This window comes from Melanotaenia boesemani, chromosome 14, assembly GCF_017639745.1.
Source record: "Melanotaenia boesemani isolate fMelBoe1 chromosome 14, fMelBoe1.pri, whole genome shotgun sequence".
NCBI lineage: Eukaryota > Metazoa > Chordata > Actinopteri > Atheriniformes > Melanotaeniidae > Melanotaenia > Melanotaenia boesemani.
In genome coordinates, this window is record NC_055695.1 from 19,829,478 (window position 1) to 19,853,088 (window position 23,611).

Below are 23,611 nucleotides of genomic sequence, written 5' to 3' on the forward strand. Positions count from 1 at the left end.
ATCACGTCCAGGGGTCACCAATTGAAGTTTTTAATTGTTGGTTTTAAAATATTTGTTCACCACCTGTAAATAAATCATCAGAAGGAAGAGTGTTGAAAAATCCACATTTTTAAAAGAAGGCAAAAACACCAGAGATTGAGTAGAATTGACAATTCTTTGTTGAGCCAGCAGTAAGAAAAACAATACATATCTCTTAAGAGGAGGCCTGTTAGCTTAGCTTCGGGTCCACTAATACACGAAGTGTCGGGACCCTTCGGTTCAGCCAAAAGACCCGCCTACCTAAATTATCCTCCTCATTTATACTGATACAATGCATTGTGGCTATGTGCGTGCATGTGGTGCGCATTCATGTGAATGTGTATTTTGCAAGGTGGTCCCTCCTTCTTCCGGGAATTTGATTCCTCCAGGTCCTCCTTCTGGGGTACGTCAGAGCTGAAAGGAAAGAAGATGCTTCGCTCTGCCCTGTTATCTGTCTGCCTCTCTGTGCTGACTCCCTTCAACCTGTTCCCACAGTTTTACACAAAGGCTGTTCTTGCTTGGAGTGAGTAGATAAGTAAGGGAATATAACAATATTCACAACAACTCCCTTGCTGGACACCCAGAACAGTTTCAAGGTCCCTAGCTATTTTCCCAGTATTGAACTCAGTAACTCTGTATGAGTTTGTGTCCTGTTTGTGAATGCACTGTCTGTAAGCTGTGTTGTTAGTTAAGCTGTCTGACCTAATAATGTAGCTGTATTAATTAAAAGCAGAGCCTAATGAATGTCACTAGAATTTAAGGATAAAATGTAAATGAGTAAATGAATAATAATGTTTAAATGAGTAAATGAATAATAAATGAGTAAGTGAATGGGAATGTTTATAAAAATATTTGCAACAGTCTTTATAAAAAAATAGAATACAATGATTTGCAATTTACACCATATTTACTTGAACATTGTTAAGTATCAACAAATGTTGATACTTAAACAGTTTTTGGGGAAAGCATACATCTGGCTTATTTATTTATTTATTTATTTTTTATTTAATACCAGCAACACATTCAGCTAAATTAGATGAGAGGCATGTCTGCTACTGCACTGTTTTCTTTTGTAACAATATTGTAAACTTTGAGAATTGAGAAGACCAAATTAAGTTTATGCAAAGTGCAATGTCTTCTCATTTCTGCTTTAAATAGGATTTCAGCTAATCAACAGTACAGGGATTCCTTTTGTATTTTTATGTCACTGCAAATGATTTATTAGATGGCAGGTCTAGACAGTTTATTTGATGGACTGTGTTCCTTCTGAGTCATGTTGTATTACATGCTGACTGTGGCTTAGCATTGTGTTGTTATAATGAGTTAAACCTTCTCTGAGAGAGATGTGTGTAGCATATGTTATTCCAAAATCTTCATTAGTGGCATTTACACCTTTTTCCCATAAAAGAAATCGTCTATGAGTGGACTGCACTGATGCTCTTCTATCCCTTCATGCATCCTGACTTTTGAAACTGGAACAAATATGTCATAGATACAAGTATAGTTAAGATCCATGTCTTTTTAAAAACTTGAACAAGTGACACTTATGGTCTCCAAAAATGTTTATAAATTTTGTTTATGCTTCTTCGAATTCCATCTTTAATAAGCTCAGGCCCAGAGAGGCTGCTGTGTTTTTAGTTTAAAATGTTCTTTGTTGCATGGAACAGTTTTAAATTGTAGGTGAAGCAAGAAACTATCTTCGCTGACAAATGTCTTCAGAAGCACAATTATTTCTGCTTACCACCTGGAAATATGGACACAGCCATCTAATATAAAATGTTCAGCCTTGTTCTTTGAGTACAAAAAGTCATCAGTATTTTCTCTTTCATTTAACGATCCAAGGTAAGCTATCACCTTTAGCTATCACCGTTTTTTTAAACCCAATCATGCTCCTGATCTGTTGCCAACTAAATTAGTTGTTAATTGAAAGATGTTTTTCTATTTATTGAATGAAAGTGAATATTTTTAACGTTACAAAGAGAGAGAGAGAGAGAGAGAGAGAGAGAGAGAGAGAGAGAGAGAGAGAGAGAGAGAGAGAGAGAGAGAGAGAGAGAGAGAGAGAAATACGTAAGAAGTCTGTGAATGTGTTGAAAAATCTAAACTCCTTGTGCTCCCTGATTATGTCTTGCGGAGTAAATATGTCTTCCATGCCTGGTAGCTCTATTTATTTATTTATTTATTTATTTATTCATGTTCTGTTTTAAGATGCCACCTGATGTTTGAATGAAAACTGATAGGTTCGTATTGATTCCTGTAGTTTGGGTCCAGTTCCAGGTTTTTCAGCGGCCTCTGCCTGTGCCTGGCAGCAGCGCAGCATGAAAGCAGTGGGAAACAGAAACACTATGGCTGCCACTCAGTCTCTTACTCAGGTAACACTGTCTTACAACTCAAATCTAACGATGGCAAACGTTGTTGGCTACACTTTGGTTTATTTGAAAACATCTCAGTAGTGTTACTTGAACCGGGCAGGCAGAAACGCGAGCCTTCCTCGACCGTCGTCTCTCTTTGGGAAGTTTAGTCCTGCTGTGACTGGGAAAAGTTTCTGTCTAATCTCTTTGGGGACTGCGTAAGGGCGTAGCTAGCTAGCCTGTTAGCTAACAGCTAGTTTGTGTGCAGTGTTGGGTTGTTGTAGGGGTCTTTTATCAAACTTGAGATACGCCGTGTAGCTAACTTAACTTGGCTTCGTTTCGTTGGGCGGTGTGCATATCAACGTTTGTTATGCCCCATTTTGCTGCAGGCTAGTCGTTCCTGGCCAAACAGATGATAATACCCGAAACCCATGTGTGGATCTGTTGTGGCTTTACTTTGACATGTTTCGTAGTTACCACCCTACTGAAACAATAAGCAAATTTCAGTCATTAAATGTTGTAGCCCGTTTTTACGACGGCTTAGCTGCTTGTGTAGCTTTCTATATGGTTAGACTGAATATCCAACTTGGATACGGCTATTATTAGAAGTAAACATGCCTCGTTGCCTGAGTTGGTGTTTTTTTCCTATGACCTTTCTAAACTGGACAGCTTTAACTGTAGTTTGTTAGCCTGTTAGCTTTTGCTGCTGTTTCGGCTTCATATAAAACGATAACTGTCCTAATAATAACTGTTTGCAGCCAAGAGGAAGTGAACTATAGTAGCTTCCTCTGTTGTAAAAACACACCAGCCTGTTGCTAGTTAAATGACACACTCGAATTCATTGACACAGTTTGTTTGCTTGCTGCGTAAATTAGTTATTTAGCAGGTGTCAGTCAGCTAATGAGTAGGTTAGTGTACTAGACTTGTTACCTGAACCAACGCTGCCTCTAACAGACAGAAGCTGAATGGCAGTGGCAGCCATCTCTCATGAAGTTAAAAACATGTGTTATCTTTGTATTTTGTGTTAATTCTGTCAGGCAGCAAAGCTTGTTTAAGATAGTCAGAGCTTTACGATAATCCTCAAGCAGACCCTATGTTTGGTTTTCCTGCTGACACTGATCCTTAGTATTTTTTTATTGCAATGGATGTGCTATGCTGTTAAAATGTCTAGAACAGACTAGCCTGGCCTGTCAACTCGTGCACTGAGATGTAACTTGCTGCAGTTTTGTATAAGCCTACATTAGGGAATGATTGAAGGGTGTTTTTTCAGTGTTAATTTAAAAGAGAAACCAGTACAATCACCACTGTGTCACAGCCATCAGCAGTTCCAGGCACACTGTTGTGTGTAACAGAGAAGTTGCATTGCCCAGAACAAGAAATGTTTGTCATCAGTAATCCCCCTGTAAACTGGCAGTTGAAAAAGCTGACTGGTATCTAATGATGTCAGGATGTGCTTTTTGAGGGTCTTGCCCTGTGCCAAGGTTAAGTCTGTTGGGTTACTGATACCTAAGCAGATATCTGTTGTGTCCTTCTGTCTCTTTCACAATGGCAAGTAATTTTGTGTGTTAGTTAGTCTCTAAAGAAAACCTCTAATGGCCACTGCCCAGTTGATAAACAACGGTCCACTCCTTTCCTATGTCTCTGCACCTGCATATTTGAATCCACAAACCTAACTATCAGTTTCAGTCATAAGAAGGAAATGCTGATTTGTTTCCTGTTCTGGCCCAGCAGCGGACGCAGAGGAAATAAGTGTGTTTAGGGAGGTTATGGCAGAAGTTGCCTGTGGAATGACACCTTGTTGGAAATTTGAAAGGTTGAACTTGAGCATTGGGAAATAAAGCCTATGTCTTGAAGTTAGCACACAATTTAATCATCATTGCAAATCAGCAAAAATAAAAATGTGTCCCATCCAGCTTCACAGGTTAACTGTATATATCTGCATTGATATATCAGCAAAGAATGGTTTGGCTGTCATTAAACCATTAAGCTAAACAGTCAGTTCATTGGACAATAAGCAGTAAATTAAAACCCAAGAACTGAAAAAGAAAAGTAATCCAACAAGCATAATTGCTGAACATTTTAAGCCTGTCCCTTAATATATGCAACAAATACTGAATCCATTTTTACTATTTTCACAATGTCTTTAATAAATCATTAGAAATGTAAAATATTCAGACTGAGAGTCCTACTGCTGTGATTGTAACGTCACGTTTCCACATTTTCTGGCATCTACTAGAGTCACTGTCAGTAATCCTTTTGTTATTTAAAACCACCCTGTACCACTGTAGGTGCTGGTTACTGAAGCAGTTCATTAACAGAAAATAGTTTGGCAACTATTATAAGGTTTAATTTTATTTTTGTAAAATTATGTTTCCTTTGCTTAACTTCAAAAAATAAATGCTTGTCTTTGCTTACTTGATTGTTTTGGACTGGATTTCTGTCAGCTGTAGCACACGAACAGAAAACTGCCCAGATGATATATTTTGAATGTTTTGATTGTTAATAAAATAAAATCAAACCAACTGTAAACTGGCAGATTGAAAAAAAATGGAAAATAATTGTTTATAAATGCAATTTGACTGCAGTTTTGGCTGAAACATCAAACTTTTTTTAGCTTTAGCAGTTTTCAAAACATTTACCCCATGATTGTGTTTTGATTACAAACAGCTCAGCTTTTGGGTGAACAAAAATGTCTGCTTATGTCACAAAAACATAAGCCATCTTCACACAGCACTTTTCTCTGTGTTTTCAGTAGAAAGGGATCAGTAGATGCTACTCTTATTTGCCAGGAATTATTTTTTATTCCTTTGAGTTTGTGAACAAAATTTGTACAATATTAGTTGAGTCTGTAAGGTTACTTAAAGGGTAAATTTAGGAAATATTTAGAATTAAAAGATGAAAGTCAAGAAAAGTGAGGTTTACAAAGCTTTGAAAAAATGTTTGTCATTGTAATGAAGTTGGCTTTTTGTTGTGTGTTTTTTCTTTTCAACAGCTCTCCAGTGGAAATTCCATCTATGACAAATACTATCGACAGGTATGGAAATATACTCTATATACTCTACACACCAAAGGCAAAAGTTCACAGTTAATTTTAATTGTTTTAAGTAATCAATTGCAAGACAATAACAGAACAATATTTGTATATATATATATATATATTGTTTGTCACATCAGGGTGGGGAAATTGTATAAATCCACTATTTTACTAAGCTAAGCCCTCATTACTGTGTGTTGTAGCTGCTGTTATTTTTGTTAGTGTTAAAATGCACTGCGCTCTAAATTGCTCTGGATTCGGCGTGGCTTAACAGAGAAACACATGGATTGAGAAAAATGAGGCTGGGATTTGTTTATTGTTATATTGACTCTTTAAATACTATTTGTTATTTTGTTGCTTTATTTAATAGTACTGTTGCAGAGTGCAGTGATCTCCTTTCTGTCTTTTCACTTACATGCTTTGTATCCAGTAAAGGAAGTAACTCTATGAATTATTAATGTTTCCTTCAACCAACAAGTCAATGAACCTTCCTCTGAGCTCCTCAAGATTACTAAGCTAATAGGCTTTCTGAGGAAATAGCTTTTCGTTTATGAGTATTGATTTAAGTGAAACAGAAACTCTTTTATCTCAGATTGCAGTTCTCATAATTTAGTCTAGTTGTTTTTCATTTGCTACTTGCATTCTTAAAGCTCAGAATGTATTTTTAGCCTGTTTACATCCAAAACGTCAGTATTTTAGTGCAGCATTTGAACACATTAGAAACACTGAAACTCTGTTGGGAACTTTGTTGTCTTACTGGCGTTGCTAAGCGAATATAATGACTGTGTGGTTGTGTGCAGGTGGATCCCACTGGTAGCGGGCGGGTAGCGGCAGCTGATGCAGCACAGTTTCTGAAGCGGTCAGGCTTGGCTGACCTAGTCCTGGGCAAGGTGAGTAAAGACTCAAAACAGCTCAGAACAAACACCTTTCTTGTGACTTTAATATTCACAATAGTAGAAATCTTTGTGTAATTGTTCATATTGTAAATGTCTCCTTAGATCTGGGATTTGGCAGACTCTGAAAGAAAGGGTTCACTTAACAAACAGGTATAAATGCACCGTGCAGTAGCATAATGAAGAACTTTTATGTGCTTCTTGAATATGTGATCATCACTAGGTTTACTCATTACTCTGCTTCATCAGCAATTCTTCATGGCACTGCGGTTGGTGGCGTGTGCTCAGAATGGTCTGGAGGTGGCACTCAAGAGTCTTAATGTGGCTGTTCCTCCTCCCAAATTTGTAAGTTTGCTTCTATAAATGCTGGATTTGCCATAAATGCTACTACTGGCGGTTTGAAATTTGCAGTGCTTGTTAAAACATACTTGGGTTTTATTCTATCTTTTTATTTTCCCTAGTGTTTAAACATTAAAATAATATGTTTGTGTATGTCTGCAGCATGACACAAGTAGTCCGCTGTTAGCAGGAGGAGTGGCTGCTGACATTCCTTGGGTTGTCAAGGTTAGGATCTTTTTTTTTTGTTTGTTTTATGATGTGGCAACTTTGTGTTTATTTTTATTTTACCATATTTTTTCAATGAGACAATCACAATTGAGGGGTGGTATTTACTGTTGCACTCATTTACAGGCCAAATAACTGGATTAAAAGTCAGTTATATTTGTTGATAAATAACCTTTTATTACTAAAAGTCATTTGACACGAAACAGTTATGACTGTAGCGATTTCTTTTCACACCTGATAAACCTAAGTTTCTCTACTAAATAACCTTTCTGCATTAGTGTTATTGTTTTCACTGACCTACTGTAGGAATACAAGTATGAATCCTCAGACTCTAAGAGTTGTTCAACTGTTTCATTTTCCTCTTAGCCTGAGGAGAAGATGAAGTTTGACTCCATCTTTGATAGTATGGGTCCAGTAGGAGGGATGCTATCAGGAGAGAAGGTCAAGCCCGTCCTGCTTAACTCCAAATTGCCAGTGGACATCCTGGGCAGGGTATGAACACCAACAGGACTTTATAATGTTAGTTTGAATTGTTAAGGGGACTGCTGTTAAAGAAAATGAGGATGTGAAAAGTTTCTCATTTGCTCAAGTGCTTAAAAAAAGATTTTGACTTTTTTTTCCCCCCATATACACACACACACATATTATTCACATGTTCTGACAGTTTTATTCAGTCAGTAAGACTAATCATATGACTCCAAACAGAAGGTGAAGATGGGGTTTAATTATAACTAGTTGACTGATCAGAGAAGAAGTGAAAACGTGTTGTGACAGAAAACTTTCATTTTTCATCAGCAATACTGTCTTTTTGTGCTGAAGGTGTGGGAGCTCAGTGACCTCGACAGAGATGGCATGTTGGACAAAGATGAATTTTCTGTGGTAAGATAGGAAAAGAAAATCCACACAAAAGTTGTGATTGTAATTAGTTTCAGCTTTTTTTTCTTTTATATATATATATATTAAGCCTTTTATGGTTTTCTTCTTCTGTATAATACATCACCAATACTCAGCCATCTAAATCTAGTTTTCTATTGTAGAAAGGCATTACTCCATGTCTTTACTTTCTCAATATGTTTTTGTTGTGGAACAGTTTAACATTTGTAAACCCATTTTCTTTGTTATTCTCTCAGAGTACAAAAATAATAAGCATACTTGACACTGTTACAGGTGGTTGACCAGAACAAAACAAACTGAACATTTGTCGAAGAAGTGTGAGGACTGAATGACTGTAGGATTGCTGGGTAATCATATTTTATTATTGATTTGTTGTTTTTCATGCTGCCTTTTCCCAGGCAATGTATCTGGTGTATAGAGCTCTAGAGGGCGAGCCTGTTCCCATGTCCCTACCACCCCCCCTTGTTCCACCCTCTAAGAGGAAAAAACCAGCGGTGCCTCCTGTGGTACCTCCCGTGATGCCCCTGTTACCCTCTCCCCCCTCTGCCAAAGACAGTCGCTCCTCCAATGCTGGCTCCAAGACCATGCCCCACCCTCCTAAACCCACTCCAGCTCCTGCCCCAACACCAGCAGCTACCCCTGTGAGTACAGGATCTGTCTCCCCTCTGCATGCAGTACATGAAAAGGTTTTTATTCTTCCACCACATAACCTAACTTACAGTTAAGATGATTTCAAACTGGCTAGCTCAGTGTGTTTTTCAAAAGAACAAGTCTAGAGGGAGCTTGAAGGTGAGTTAATTTTGACTTTTAGTTTAGTTAACCCTAGTTTGTACCGACTTTTACCTGTTCTAGTGACCACATGATTAATTATCTTTTGTTGCCTGCACAGTGGGTGGTGTCACCGGCGGACAAAGCCAAATACGATGAACTTTTCAACAAGACAGACGGTGACATGGACGGATTGGTGTCTGGACCGGAAGTTAGAGATATTTTCCTCAAGACAGGGCTGCCTTCTGCCACGCTTGCACGTATTTGGTAAGTTGGAGTAGCAAATTATCAATGCACAGTCCAGCTTTATTGATTAATCTGCATATTTGTTTTTGCTCTTGTCAAATAGTATTATGAAAATGCCTTTAGGGGTTTTCCACTCTAAACAATATTAAAAAATCCTCAATCAAATAATTAGGGGAAAAACAAAGAAGCATTTGGAGGATGGGGAAGAAGAATTGTATGCCCGGATCTGTTGCACGACAAACACAGAGAGAATGAGTTAACGGTTTCTACATTGTCAAGAAAGATCAGTTTTAACTTTATAAATTACTTCAATAAATACTGAAGTTATAAAAATAAGGTGAAATTTTGTTTTAAATCACATTCAATTTTCAAATTTTTCAGTCAAGAGTTTTCATACAAAACATCTCAAAATCAAGTGATAATAGACCTAAAGACAGTCTATTTTATCTGTAATTGCAGTTTACGAGGTCATATTTTTGCAGGATAACAGCGCATGGAGTACATCTGACCAGTGAAATGTCACTTTATAGATTTTTTTTTTCTTTTGTCCTTTGCTGGCTGATGGGCTTTTGTCCTGCTGTGAACATCCTGTGTATTGACTTCCATAACAGATGAACAGAATGATCAGTCAGCCTGTCAAAAACAGTTATTGCCTGGGGTTTAAATCATTATTTTCTTATATAACTTGTGCGTTTGTGTTTTCAGGGAGCTGTGTGACATTGGAGACATAGGAAAACTGACCCGTGAACAGTTTGCCCTGGCGCTTTATCTAATCAATCTAAAGCTGACTAAAGGCCTGGACCCTCCACAGAGTCTCTCACCAGAAATGATCCCTCCCTCAGACAGACAAAACATCAAGCAGGTGAGCAACACACATTTGAATCCTTTAATAAGGAAGGTGAATGTCTGTATTTTTCTCTTTTTCTTCCCTCTTTAAATTACTACAGTTTCAGAGGTAGTTTGTTCGATTTTAGTTTATTTTTTTAAGCAGTGTTTAAATATTGTTGCACAACTACACGCATCCTTTGGAAAGAGCAAGAGTGTGTTAATAACAAAATGGCAGAAGGGAAGATATGGGTAATGTTTCTTGTAACAATAATGGCAGTATTCCTCTTTCTTGTTTGCATGTTAAATAATTTTTGTTAGTCATTATTTTTGTATATAATCAGCACTTACAGAAGTAATCTTGCTATCTTACAGTAGTTCTGCTTTTCCTCTGGTGGAGCGTGGATGTGTGTGTGTGCTGGGGATTTTTCTTTAAACTTAGCAGCTCTGTGTGTTTCTCGTTTCCTCTCTGCTCTTCCTTTTGCACTTTGCTTTACATTTTTACATTTTGGTCACTTCATGAGCTGTTAAAGGGTTTTTGTACATTAAGAAGTGCATCTGCTTGCTTTTACCAGGTGGCCTTGTTTGTTTTCTCCAAAATTCCTGTTTCTCTTAGACTTTTTCCACATTAACTATATATAAATCACTCTTATTTTAGTTATTTTTTTATTTTATTTTATCTTTTTATCTTTTCATTATAAGCTATTTAATTGCATATTATGTTGAGGGACACTGACAAGAAGAAAAGTTGCTGTTTTTAATTGTGATGCACTAAATGTGTTGCTTCTTTTCTCAAAGGATTTAAATATGTTTGACGTTTCCATCCAGGATTAACAGAAAGCGAGTTGTTATTGTTAGACATCAAAGTGACAGAGCAAAGTGAAGCAAATCTAACTGCTGGACAAGGTCTTTGCTGGAACCCCCTTACTGGTCCTGTCTCAGCTTAGCTGCTCATTGTTTTTCAGCCTCATACTAATTGTTTCTTTATCGGTGGCACAATGTGTTTGTTTGTGTAGTCGTGTTATTGTTAGTGACGTGATTGTGTTTTCCTTTATCTTGTAAAATGTGTTTAGTATTAACTATTGTATTCATCGTGTCAGCAATTTGGTTTTGTCTTGTAGTTTCATACTTTTTACTGGTCAGTGTAAATAATGTTCATGTCTTTCTCCAGAACAATGCTGTGAACCTGGCTGCTGACTTCTCTGCTATTAAGGAGCTGGATTCTCTCAGTAATGAAATTTTTGAACTACAAAGGTAACATTTTGTCTTCATATCTCATAAGGCAGACAGAAGGTATTCTTACTGAAACCATATTACTGAAGTTTGTCACTGGTGACAAGACTGTGGTCTTACATTTTCTTGTTTTAACTTAAAGATGTTCATCATCCTAATAGATATAACTATTAAAGCATCAAATATTAATGAACTGGTGTGAGGCAGAGCATTTCTGGGACAATGCATCTGAAAAATATATCTGTATAGCCATGCCAGATTGCATCATGTTACATTACTGGTATACAAGCTCAGGTGAAATTGTACTCTCAGAATGAGGAGCTGGGTTGCAGTATATGGAACTGACCAGCAGGGAGCAGTGTTTTCCTCAAACCAAGCATATATAACTGCAAAGAAGTGATTCATGACTGTAGGTCCCAGCTGAGGTTGGTATGAATCATGGCGGTGGCTTAGTGCTGGTTCGAGTATGCAACATTGAACATTAGAAATCACAGCTTCACTGAAGGTATATAAATATTTGTCTGTTTTGGGTTTGCAAAACACAGCAGATGGTAAATTCACCTCACTGTACTGCCAAAAAACTAGACAACTAGAGCAGTCCTTTATTTTAATTATCTTTTTTTTATTTACATTTGCATTCATTGCATTTTGATAAACTGCAACTGTTACTGATTTATTTTTCAACTGAATATAAGTTCCATATTCATGAAAACAGAGTGAGAAGTAAGAAATCGTCTTTCTATCCTGCCTGCCCTTTTTAGATACATATGCACCTAGAAGTATGTAGACACTAGGGGATTGCTGTTTGTGCTGAGAAAGAGGAATAGAAGTTGAGAGCAAATTAGAGAGCAGATTTAGACAAGCATCACAACAAGGTGCTTGACAAAGTGATGCATCTTTTCCTTTCCATCTTTCTCCTGCTTGGTTTTTCCATCAGACAGTATCATCTCACTATGGGTGGTATCAGCTGTTCATCACCGTAGTATGTTTTTGAAGCTGCAGCAACACAGATGAAACATTAAAAATAAGACAGCTGTAGGATAGCATTGGTTCCATGATACAATCCACAATGGGAAACCAAGTGAGCTGTACCATGCCGCATCATGTAATGGAAGAGCACTATTAGTATTTCTAGAGAGATTTAGGCTCTTAAATACATACCAATCTTCCTCATTGCCTTTACTTTCACATTGCTGTCTCTTGCTCTTTCTACCGTATAAACTTGCTAGGTCTCTGTATTTGGTCTGAAAAATGAAAAGAGAGATGCTGATGAATGATCTAGGCTGGAAATATACTAGCTCTTTAGTCTTGCAAACATGTTGGCAACTGTCTCTATTCTTAGCAGAATGCCAAACCAAGCTGGTACAGATGGACAGTGTTATTAATAACTCAGGATCCACCCACTCCATCTTTATTCTCTAGTTAAAATGAAGTATAGAGGATGAGCAGACAGGCCTGCACCAATGATGGATGCTGTAGGTTGGCTCATTATGACTTGTCTCTCCTGTCTCTCCTCTCACTCTACCCCTGTGTAGCCATCTGCTTCTCAGTTTTTATCTCCTACACATTTGACTGGGCAAGCACATGCTCACTTTCTCCAGCACTCGCCGGATCGTGCTTACAGCATTGTGCATTCTGGAAGTCTCACATACTCAACGTTTACTATATTTCCTCTCATCTGCTCCAACTGCAGACTTTCGTGCAGCTCTCTGTACTTTGAAGTTGTGATTTCAGGACAGGAACATGGTAGCTCAGGGGAACGAGGTGGCGGTGTTTCAAGGACACAGTGAAGCATCCTCGGTGGACAGCTGGCTGGGGCTTGGAGGGTTAGGAGTACCAAGTTTAACCTGTCTGTCCTTGGTGGCTAAGTACTCCTGTCTCTTGTGCTGGACTCCCAGGGAGAAGAGCTCTGTGGAAGAGGAGATCAAAGAGAAGGAGGAGGCCATCCGTCAGCGCAGCAACGAGGTGCAGGTAAGGTCTTATTGTCCGTTAGTGACTTTGTGTTTGTACCTAGTCCAGTTGACAACAGAAACAAGGATGGTTTTGTAAGCAGAAAAAAATCATATAGTGTTTTTATAATTGTCAACTCTACTCAGTGTTGATTTTGCATGTCTACTCTATTTTAAAATCATTTGTATCTTCTTTCAGTAAAAATCTTTGAAATAAAATGCTATTCTTGGTAAAGCTGTTTTCTTTTTTTCTTTTTTAACACTAGATAAGGTCGATAATCCATATAGTCCATAGACTGAGGTGCTAGCTCAGAAATAGATTTGATCTTGCTCAGAGAGGAAAACATCAATACTCTTCTGTAGGTGTGTCCGCCTTCACCAAGCCTGAGCTTGATCCTGAGTGATAGACTCTATTTTAGGAGCCGAGGGCTCAAAGAGCGAGTCTGCTCTGCTTTTGAAAATTTGCTCTGATATGGAGGTGGATCTCCAGGGAGTCTCAAGCTGATGTAACTGCATTGTAGTGTAGCCTCAAGGGCCGTTGGCTGATTAATTATACTTTTGTCAGGGCTTATTCATATAAATAATATTTGTAATGTCTAATTGCAGCTTTTTGCAGTTTTATTTGTCCACAGTGAAATAACACACATTTATTTATCTTCTGGCCCGTGTTTTGGCTTTTTGTCTACAGGACCTTCAGGATGAGGTAGCGAAGGAGAGCGAGGAGCTGCAGCAACTTCAGGCTCAGCGTCAGAAAGTCCAGGAGGCTTTAGATGAACTCGACCAACAGAAGGGCTCCCTGGAGGAGCAGCTCACCCACATTCGGCAGCAGACCAACCAAGAAACCCAACTTGTAGGTTTATGTTGTTTTATTTTTTTGTTATTTATTGGACTTTTAACACAGCAACCAAATACAGTAATTACTGTAAGGGAAATTATAAAGGCTGCAGCTTCCCTTCAAGTTTAAAACAAATATGGTCGTGTCTTTCCAGATCTCATCACTTCAGTCCGAGCATGAGGAGCAGGAACAGAGGATATGTCAGTATGAGGAGGAGCTGGTTCAGGCACGAGAGGAGCTGCTTGCCCTTCAGGAGGAGAGCAGGAGATTACAAGAGAAGGTCCAGGCTGCTCAGGAGCAACTCACTCCACTTCAGGAGTCTGTACGTGACTCCTTCACACAAGTATCACAGGTCAGAAACTTGAAGGGATTTCTTACATTATGTTTAGAAGATGGTTTTAGTCTTGGATGCATCTCGTAGAAATGGTGTAAAGTTACAGTAAAAAACTACATAGAGGCTGCATAATGCTTGTGAACATGACCTAAATTGTGTTTTTACACTTCATATATGTTATCCTGTTGGCCTGTTGCATATTAGACTCTCAGAACTTCCAGATATTCTTAATTGACTCATGATGTTGCTCCAACAATTACAAGATATAGAGTTTAATCTTTGTGATTTATTTCACTGCATTACTTTTAAAACTGATCTCTGCCATTTAGGTTCAACAAAAATTGAATGACCTTCGGGTGGAGGAAAGGTCCGTTACAGCCCAACTCAGCTGGAAGAGAGCCCTTGAGGACAGCTCTCCTGTCATGGTCAATGGATCAGCAGGCCCCACACCAGAGCTGCATCAGGAAGACCCCTTCCAGCAGGACCTCTTCCAGGAGGACCAGCCAAACGAGCTGAAGGAAGAGGAACCAGCTGCTATCTGCAATGAGCAAAATGAAACTTCAGATGAGAAAGAAGGAGTTATTGACAAAGAAGGGGAAGAAGAAAAGAAGGAAGAGAGTCCAAAGACTGCAGAGGAGGAAAAGCCTAAACCCGATGCCCTGGATGATCTCTTTTCTAGTTTAGCTTCGTCTGATCTTTACAACAGTCTGTCGGCCATTTCCAAGACACGAGACAACACAGTTAGGGTAATAAATACTTGTACACCGGTTTTAGTTGATATTTTTTCCTATAGAGAGAAGCCACTATAGCCCTTCATTTAATACTGTTTTTAATCAATATCCAGCAAGTCTGCAAGAAGAGAGGTCCTAAAATTATTCAGAAAAGACAAGAATAGAAAATGTAATTTATCACTTCTGAGCCTACATTTACTAAAGTAATGCTTGTTGTTGCTTTTCTTTTTTTCTAAACTCACCAGGAAAACAACAGCCCTGAACATGAAGTCTCCTCTGATGCCATTGATGATACAGAGGAATCGCTAAAAGATTCTCCACTGAAGGTAAAACTTAGAATCTGTTAAACCAACAGAACTTTGATTTGTCATTGTTTTTCTCAAGCTGTTTTTATCATATTTCAGTGTCACATTAAACTATTTAATACCTGTTTACTTTTCTCGGTTAATTTATGTTAACCTGTTCCTAACGTGAGATGAGGGCCATTAGAACATGTGTACCCTAACACAACAATCAGAGTAGATAATCTCATCTGATGCTGACAGATCTATATGTAAATGTCTCTACCAAAAAAGGGGATTTATATAAAAAATACTTATTGTAATGTAAAAGTTTTCCTTGGAAACTTCCCAACAGGTTGATTCCCCAGAGCCAGAGATCGAACTAGAGCCTGAAGAGTCTGCAGAAACAGTCAGCTCCTCGTTACCTCCTCAGGTTGGTCCTCGCTCCATGCCACCACAGACGAGCCCTCCCTCCCTGCCTGAGATGGACTTCTTCCACTCAGACCCCTTCACTGACCGTAAGTTGCTCACAATAGAGTCAAAGTTAAAATCTTTACAGATCTGATATATTAATGTAGAATATGCAGTTTTGGATGATCACAGCATTAGAAATGTCAGCTTGATACTTTTTCTTTTTGTAGATGATCCATTCAAAGATGATCCTTTTGGAAAAACTGATGTTGCAGGTAAATTCTCTCATTTATACTCAAGTGAGGAACAGTCAAGCTAAACACTTTCCTGTAAAACCAATCATAGACTAATGTTTTTTATTTTTTTGTTTTTATACCAGACCCATTTGGAGGAGATCCATTTAAGGGTACCGACCCCTTTGCTGCAGACTCTTTCTTCACACAGCCCCCCACCACTGCCTTTACCTCAGAGGACCCTTTTAGCGCGTCAGCTGACCCATTTGGTACTACTCCTGGCATGCCAGAGCCAGACCTGTTTGCAACAAAGCCAAACGATATAACTGCAGCACCAGCATCAGGTCCAGATCCCTTTGCCTCCAAACCTACCAATCCACCTTCACCATCCAAGGATCCTTTCAGCTCCACAGGGAAAAAAGTGGCTGATTCAGACCCATTTGGAGACAAAATGAACACAGCTGGGGAGGTGGATCTGTTTGGTTCTCAGGATGGAGAGACGGATCCTTTCAGCTGCTCCCCACCGAGCTCTGATCTGGCAGTGGTAAGTTGGTCTGCCGAAGTCTGGTTCCCCAAGCTGTTAGGGAAATGATCATTTTTAATCCTTTCACACTAAATGTAATATTTGCCTCCATCCCTGGGAGGCTTGGAGCAGCACTGTCACTCTTACCTTAGAAACTTGGAAGTCACACGTTTCATCATTGTGTTTAAATTACACAAGAAATTAACTTAAAAAAAAATCAAATAAAAACATAAAACCTGTAATTAACCCCCCAAAAATTTGTTGTAGTTTGTTTTAATATCTTATTAATGATTTCTTCAGAGGTGGTGAAATGAAGGTTTTTAAGAAATTCCTCCAGGTTAATGTTTTTAGCATTTTTTAAATGTTTGTGTACCTTACATATCTATTGAGTCTCATTTTATTTTAAGAACATTTGTCTCAGGCTGATGTAATTGTTAGTTATGCTCAGCCTGATGTTTTCTGCTCTGTTTTCAGAAGGATTCTGATGTAGCCAATGACCCCTTTGCTCCAGGTGGTACTACAGTGAAAGCCACCTCAGATGCAGGTATGACTGGCAGCATGGTGCCACCCCCTGGAGACAGAAAACATTACAGCTGCTAAAACTGAATATAAGTAGGTGGTGTCAGTCACTTCTCATTAATTTGTTTCAGATCCATTTGCTGCTGTGTTTGGTAATGAATCGTTTGGAGGCGGCTTCGCAGATTTCAGTGCTTTGACAAAGGTAACTTCTGAGGTTTAGTCATCCTGCATGTCACAGGAGTATAACACACTAAAGACTTTTAGTCAATTCGGTTGATACAGTTTGGTGATCCATTTTTTGGATTAAAAACCAGAACATGACCAAACCAACAGCAACTCCCACCACTCCTAGAAGATCAAGTTTATTTTATTTTCTAGAATTACTTAATATCTGATGTGTTTTTTATTTCAGTTATTTCATGTTAAAGTATTATCTGTTTTTCTATTTAGGTTATTTTAATTTTACATCAGATTATAACATAAGTAATTAAAATTCTTTCCTCTAGAACAGGTTTATATTTTGTCCTTTTATTATAAAAACCCAACACCCTGGTTTTATTTATCTCACTCTCATGTTGACATGTAATTTCGTCACGTCTGTACATGCCGCGCTGCATGCACACACAAGTGAGCTGCACTTCCACCAGCAAAGAGAGGGTGCACATTAGAAAGTGCTGAGTCAGCCACCAGTAAAACAGACAAAAATAACTGGTTTAAGATCAGCTTTTGTTAATAAGAGCAACTAGAGAACTTCATGTCCATCGGGAAACACGCAGTTATTGCTAATGAAAGGATGCTGTGTCGCAGTTGATCTTTAACATTTTGAACATATTGTAAACTGCTATGTAATATTAAATTCTTTTTGCAAATCTTAATTCTACTTGTATTGGTAAAGTAATGGCAAGATTGCATAGTATGCTGATGCGATTTCATTTGTGCAATAGGAAATGCTAGTTTGACGTCAGTTGCCAGATATTAGTGTTGAGCTACACCAATAAGATTAATGTGTAAAAGAGACACATTTCCCACAATAATGTCATACTTACCCTGTAGGACTTCTGTATGAAGTCAGTGGTCTCATAGATTCTGATGTATTTTACTCCATAATGTGGCATATCTAACAGCTGATTTTTTTTCCTTTCTTAATCAGATTTTAATTTTTTTTTTAATGGCAGGCTACATCTACTGTGAGAGTAGATGAGAGCCGAAGATCATCCATTTTGTTAACAAGTATGTGTCTTCTATTCTAGTCAAATGGTCCTGACCAGTTTGGCATCAACAATAAGAACCTGTTTCAGGAGGATAGCCAGTCTGCCAGCACTGATGTGCCCCCAGCCCTGCCCCCAAAAACGGGTACGCCAACTAGACCTCCCCCTCCACCTCCAGGTCAGTTTTTGACAATCTTGCCATAAGAGAGGTACACTTCAGGTGCACCTTTGTCACACTAAGCTGTGTAGCAGTCAGACATTCATTTAAAGTTAAAACCTTTCTGTGTACATCCACCTGTCTGTGCCTCATCAGGTAAGAGATCGTCCATCTCAAGGACAGAGTCCTCCGACTCCTTCCATCGACGAGGGCACTTCCTCCCACAGACCTCAGGAGATTTCCCCCCCTCTTCCTCCTCCTCCTCCTCCCTGCCTGCTAAGGATCCTTTAGCCGACCCCTTTGCCCCCTCCTCCCCTCCTCGTCACAACGTACGGGAAGCTGACCGATTTGCCAGCTTTGACAAAGTGAGCACCTCCCTCTCGTCATCTCCCTCACCTCCACCCGAATCTCAGTTGTGAAACTCTTTTTCTCCCCCCCACCCCCACCCCCCCTGCTAATGAAGCGCATCTTGTAGTTCAGTAATTTTAGAACCACCAAGCAAATCAGGCAAGCCTTTTAAATCACTCCATCCACTGCCAATAAAATACCCCAAAGAAGTCAACCAAGGAATTTAAGTCAAGGTTCACCTGGCAACAAATTCTTTAAGTCATTTATGCTCATTTAAAAATTCTTGAGCTGTAAAAGTTTTCTGAATCTTAAGTTTGTTTTTTGTTTTTTTTGTGGGTGTCTTTCTTTGCCTTTCCTTTGCCATGTAAAGATTATATTTTCATTTGCTTGTTCCTGATTTATATTGGGATTCCACCTATTTTAAGCCTTTTGGTTAATATTGCACTGTCTTTATAAGGAAATTGTACAGAAATGTTCTTATAGATACACATACATAAAATAAATCTGCACTGAGATCAAATTTATTTGTAGACACATGCACAAGTTTGTTACAAATTCGATTACATGGATATATTGTGACACCAAGTCTCTAATGCTTGGCAGTGAATGGAGAGATGAGAGGATGCTTGCATTTAGCTTTTGGTGACCATCCCAACTCTGCACACTAAAGAGGAGTATATTTCTAAAATAGAGTACATTGTATTAAAAACGATTTTCTCAAGAAAATTTTATGCTACTTTTAGCACTGAATTTGTCTCGGCTAAATTTTAAACTCTAGTTTATTTAGTCAAATTGGTTGTTCCAACAACTAATGAGAAGGTTTCAAAGAACCTGCAGCGAAATGAGTGCCTTAAAATGTGTGAAATAGCAATTCTTACCTCAGCTTGTAAAGTTAAAGTTTCATGAACTAGCATTGTTTTAAAAAGCATTGTGCAAACAGGCTGCAAGTGAAGCTGCTCCTATTAAGTGTTTCCCCCCTCCCCAAACATACTGCATTTAACAAGTTAACTGCTCAAACTGACAACTAAAGATTTTCTTCTTCTTTCACTTCTAAAGATACTCGCAAATAATTGTGAAGCCTTTATAAAACGAGCAAGGAAATTAGATTATTTGCACAGCAAAAGAGAAAATAGTGACTCTACATTGGACTAAATTGGGGGGGGGGCTTAAGCTGCTGTTGATAAATCAGAAATAAAGTTGTAACAGTATTAAAATCCTCCCAGCTCTTTCCCTTGTAACACTGCATACAAATGAAATGTCAAGCTGTGCTTTTGGGATGGAGGACTATTAAAAAGACTTGATTTATTTTCATACCTCTGTCACATGACCATACCTGCATGTCTCCTTCCTGACCTCCACATACTAACTGTTTGATTGGCTGGCTGTCATTCACTTATGCAACTGCCTCCACCACTCCTCCAATCAGCTTTTGTTATTTTTCTCCTTTTTACTCACCGGTTATTTATTCAAGCATTCCTCTGTCCATCCATCTATCCATCTGTTCATCCATTCATTGTTCCCTCCCCCTACCCCTCGTCTTAGCCTTTATTATCTGTTCAGCAGTGTGATGTGGAGAAGCAGATCGCCTGTATTCTCTCTGTGTTTTTACACCTCTGTTAACGAAGTTTAATAAAGTGTTGAATGAAGGGCACCATCTCTGGCTTCTATGTGCATCCATGACATCTCAATCTGCAAAAGTTTTTTGCATCTTTTTTTCTTTCATCAAAAATTGTGCCCATGCTTAACATTATTGCTTAATTTTAATGCTTTAAATGTATTAAGTGGACCTTATATAGTCTAGTCTGGAGTTGGTCTGTTCAGGTAATTTATCTAAAGAAAAGCAGAAAACCACCTGGTGTGGTATGCTTTCTGTGTGTTGCCTGGCAATGATAAATGAGCTCAAAAAAACATGCAGAATAACACCTGGTTTATGGCAGTATCTCGCCAACTCAAAATAGAGAAGTTGAACTAAAAACTAAAACACAGATGCAATGGGTTCTGAAATAAAGACCATTTCTTTTACATTCCCTTTGTCTGTTTATTCATATTTGAAAGAATTGGAGGGATGCTGCCTGCATGATCCCTCTAAATCCATTACATTCCTTAAATCTTCTCATCCTGCATGCCCTGCATATTACACATCACAGTCATCGTTGCTTCCTTTTCTGTGTATGGCTGGATACACACACTGGGTGACTTCTTTTTGTTCGTCATAGAGTGATGAGTCTGCTGACAAACTGCATGTCAAGTCTGTATTGTGATTAACCAACTTAAACAGGGGACTGTTAATTTTAAAGCTCCTTTCCTCCTTTTGATGTCATGGATCTATAAATGGTTGGGATGCTGATCATACGACTCTTGTTTATCCTCAGTGGAAATCCCAGCTTGCATGCTTCTGTCCCATTTCAGTCCCTGCTTTCATCCCGATCACATGCCTCTGTGAAATCAGCGATGACATACAGTTAAGGAATGAAAGATCGTCTCTCTTGACATGGACATTTTTATTCAGGGGAGATATTTTTTTTCTTGCAGCTGCATTTTTTTTTTTTTTTTTTTTTTTGTGGTGGTGGTTTTAAAAGTTGTGTGTGAGGGAAACAACTTTTCTTAAGGGATGGGCATTTGGAAAAAATAGAAACAAACGCTTTAATTTGTGTTAGTGCAGTGATGAGTCAAAATGTCCACTTAAAGAGAGGCCAGTGGAGTTTTTCTTAAAGAATAAACTACATCCAATGTGTGCTTGTGTTTATTTTTTTCTGTTTTCATGGAGCAGTATCCAACCGAGGAAGACATGATAGAGTGGGCAAAGCGCGAGAGCGAGCGAGAGGAAAAGGAGCGACTGGCAAGGCTCACCCAGCAGGAGCAAGAGGACCTGGAGCTCGCCATCGCTCTAAGCAAGTCTGAACTCTCCTGAGGAGGCTCGTCCCACCTCCGCTGGCCCTAGCCTGGCACAACACTGCCCTGCACTGCCTGGCCCGGCCTGGCCTGGCCCAGAAAGCACCAAAGCAAAACAGGAACTGTACTGAACTGTTTCAGCAGCACGTGCTGACCCCGCACAGAGACTTAAAACTGATTTCTGAATCTTTTCATCACCCTTCTCCCTCGACTGCTCACTGTTTGCTGGCATTGTAGTACCACATTTATACATCCTGTTGGTCTCTGCAGGTTTGACTGAAGGAAAACACCCAAGGTGGAAATCCTGTTCTCAGGATTAGATTTTTTTTTTTTTTTTTTTTTTTAATGAATGGCAGTAAAAATGATATTTTCAAACCAGTCTAGATATGCCACATTAACTCTCCAGAATGTAATTTATTTAAACATGCACTCAAGACTAGATTTAAATGGCCTTTGTGATAAGTCCAGTCTTTAGCTTCTAACCAAACTCACTACATTTTAATTAAATCTCAGCTCACTTTGTGATTACATAATTGAAATGCTGATGTTACAGAACCCAGAAATCTCCAAACTTTTAAATCTTTAATACAGTAAAAAAAATACTACTCAGTTGGAAAAAGTTAGTAACCAGATGTAGTTTATCTTTCTATCACTTTGAATTGAAGTGATTATGTTTTAACATTTTTCTTTCCCACATCAGGGGAGCATGTCTTGATATTTCTACATGTTTAATTTCAAGTTATCAGTCAATTGAGATTTAAAATGCATGTTAAAAAAAAAAAAAAACAAACTAACCCATGTCAAGTACACCATGTTCAACTTCCACAGGAGACACTTTATTATATTTACCATACTTGAGTATTGCACCAGTTTAGTTGGTGTTCCCTTTTTCTTTTTTTTTTTTTGTTTGATGAGAAATGAAACATTCATTACATGACTACACCCTGAATAGCATTCAAATTTAGGACACACTACAGTGAACTGCACCACAGTAGCACATAGTCATTTTGAGACATTGTCTCTAGTCAAGCATTTGACACCCAAGACTTGTCCTAAAAACTCCTTTATCTGTTAAATGGCCTACAGCTTTCAGGAAAAATTTCAACATTTCATATGTGTATAGTCAAATAATAAAGAGGGATGTTTTGCTGAGAAGTATAGATTTTAAACATTTCAACTGGTTTGACATTGGTGAATGTAATTTTCTTACCTGTAAGTTCACTGAATTGAAGTTTTTAAAGTGACTAATGTCACATTTAGCCTCCCTAAAGCAGAGTCCTCCTCCAGGGATTCATTATAGTCATTATAAAACCATCAATTTAGACACAGGCATGCAATTGTCAGTTCACAATATTTCACACATGGTCCCATTTCAAATTGTACCATGGTGGGTGGTGCTTTCATTAGCATTTGTGTTATTTCTATATTTTTTAATTTTTAGGAGGAATTCCCTTTGTGAGACTCAATGGATTTAAGAGTCTCAGAGATATTCAGCAAATTATGTGTTTTCTGGCTGCGCTCCTCAAGCTTTGTGGGGATTTAACTTGCAAAAAACCTCCTTGTGTTTTGAGGATAAAAGCTCATGTTGCACTGTGTCCTCATGCCTGTTAACACTCAAAACAGCTGCCTGGCCAGCAACAACTTAATTTTGTGTTTCTGCCAGAAAAGATACTTTAGGCTGAACTGTGATTTTAAAAAAAAGTGCAGGAGGCCTTTGGTTTACTTAACATGTTAATTTCTGACCAAATAATGCACATTACAGACTGCACTTCTTCTGATTTCTGTTTTGAGCCCTGTGTTGTCCTCAAATATTTTAACAGCTTAATATCTGATGTTAATACAGCACCTCATAATAAATACAGTGTCTCATTTTGAAGTTAATTGTAAATACAACAGAAGAAGATTTGCATGTCTATTCTTCGAGTCTCCTTATGCACCAGCTCATTGTTTGTCACTTTCAAATGCCACTTTACAGTACGTTGTTGTTTGTACAGAAAAATCCAAAACCACTTCCATATTTGTAGGCTTACTTGTAAAAGCTAATTGTATTTTATTTTATATTTTCTAACTTGTAAAAGAAATCGTAACTGGGAGATTCGACAAGAATACGTAATGCATATAACTGAAACTGAATAAATATTAAAATGTGTAGTTTTGCAGTTTGGGCAGCTTTATTTTTGCCTATGTCAGCCAAATGTGCATGGATTGTCTTTTGTCATATCTAATCAAATTCATATGAATGGCTCTAATATTATGTGAATGTGTCAGTGTTACTGTCTTTTATATATGTAGTTTTTTTTATTGAATTGTATTATTTAGGTTTATTTAATTTGATTTAATTCATTTAAAACATTTTTATTATTCTTT

The 23,611-nt window shown here is 38.2% G+C and overlaps 1 protein-coding gene across 1 annotated transcript; it reads left to right on the top strand.

The window, feature by feature from the left end:
• The first annotated feature begins 2,281 nt into the window (after positions 1–2,281).
• Positions 2,282–23,395, top strand: eps15 (epidermal growth factor receptor pathway substrate 15). The gene is made up of 25 exons (XM_042006686.1): positions 2,282–2,387; positions 5,359–5,400; positions 6,201–6,290; positions 6,399–6,446; positions 6,543–6,638; positions 6,795–6,857; positions 7,224–7,349; positions 7,677–7,736; positions 8,150–8,392; positions 8,641–8,786; positions 9,471–9,627; positions 10,762–10,844; positions 12,722–12,794; positions 13,461–13,622; positions 13,762–13,959; positions 14,271–14,687; positions 14,918–14,998; positions 15,309–15,471; positions 15,595–15,639; positions 15,744–16,141; positions 16,595–16,664; positions 16,771–16,841; positions 17,890–18,025; positions 18,161–18,369; positions 21,123–23,395. The coding sequence occupies exons 1-25, from the start codon at positions 2,334–2,336 to the stop codon at positions 21,261–21,263; spliced, it is 3,372 nt and encodes a 1,123-aa protein (XP_041862620.1). The 5' UTR covers positions 2,282–2,333; the 3' UTR covers positions 21,264–23,395.
• Positions 23,396–23,611: the final 216 nt, after the last annotated feature.

Excerpts from the sequence above, each read along its gene's own strand:
- eps15 (XM_042006686.1), top strand. The coding sequence starts at position 2,334 with ATGAAAGCAGTGGGAAACAGAAACACTATGGCTGCCACTCAGTCTCTT. Across the intron at positions 13,623-13,761 it reads CCAACCAAGAAACCCAACTT|ATCTCATCACTTCAGTCCGA; the intron begins GTAGGTTTATGT and ends GTGTCTTTCCAG. Across the intron at positions 16,142-16,594 it reads CGAGCTCTGATCTGGCAGTG|AAGGATTCTGATGTAGCCAA; the intron begins GTAAGTTGGTCT and ends CTCTGTTTTCAG.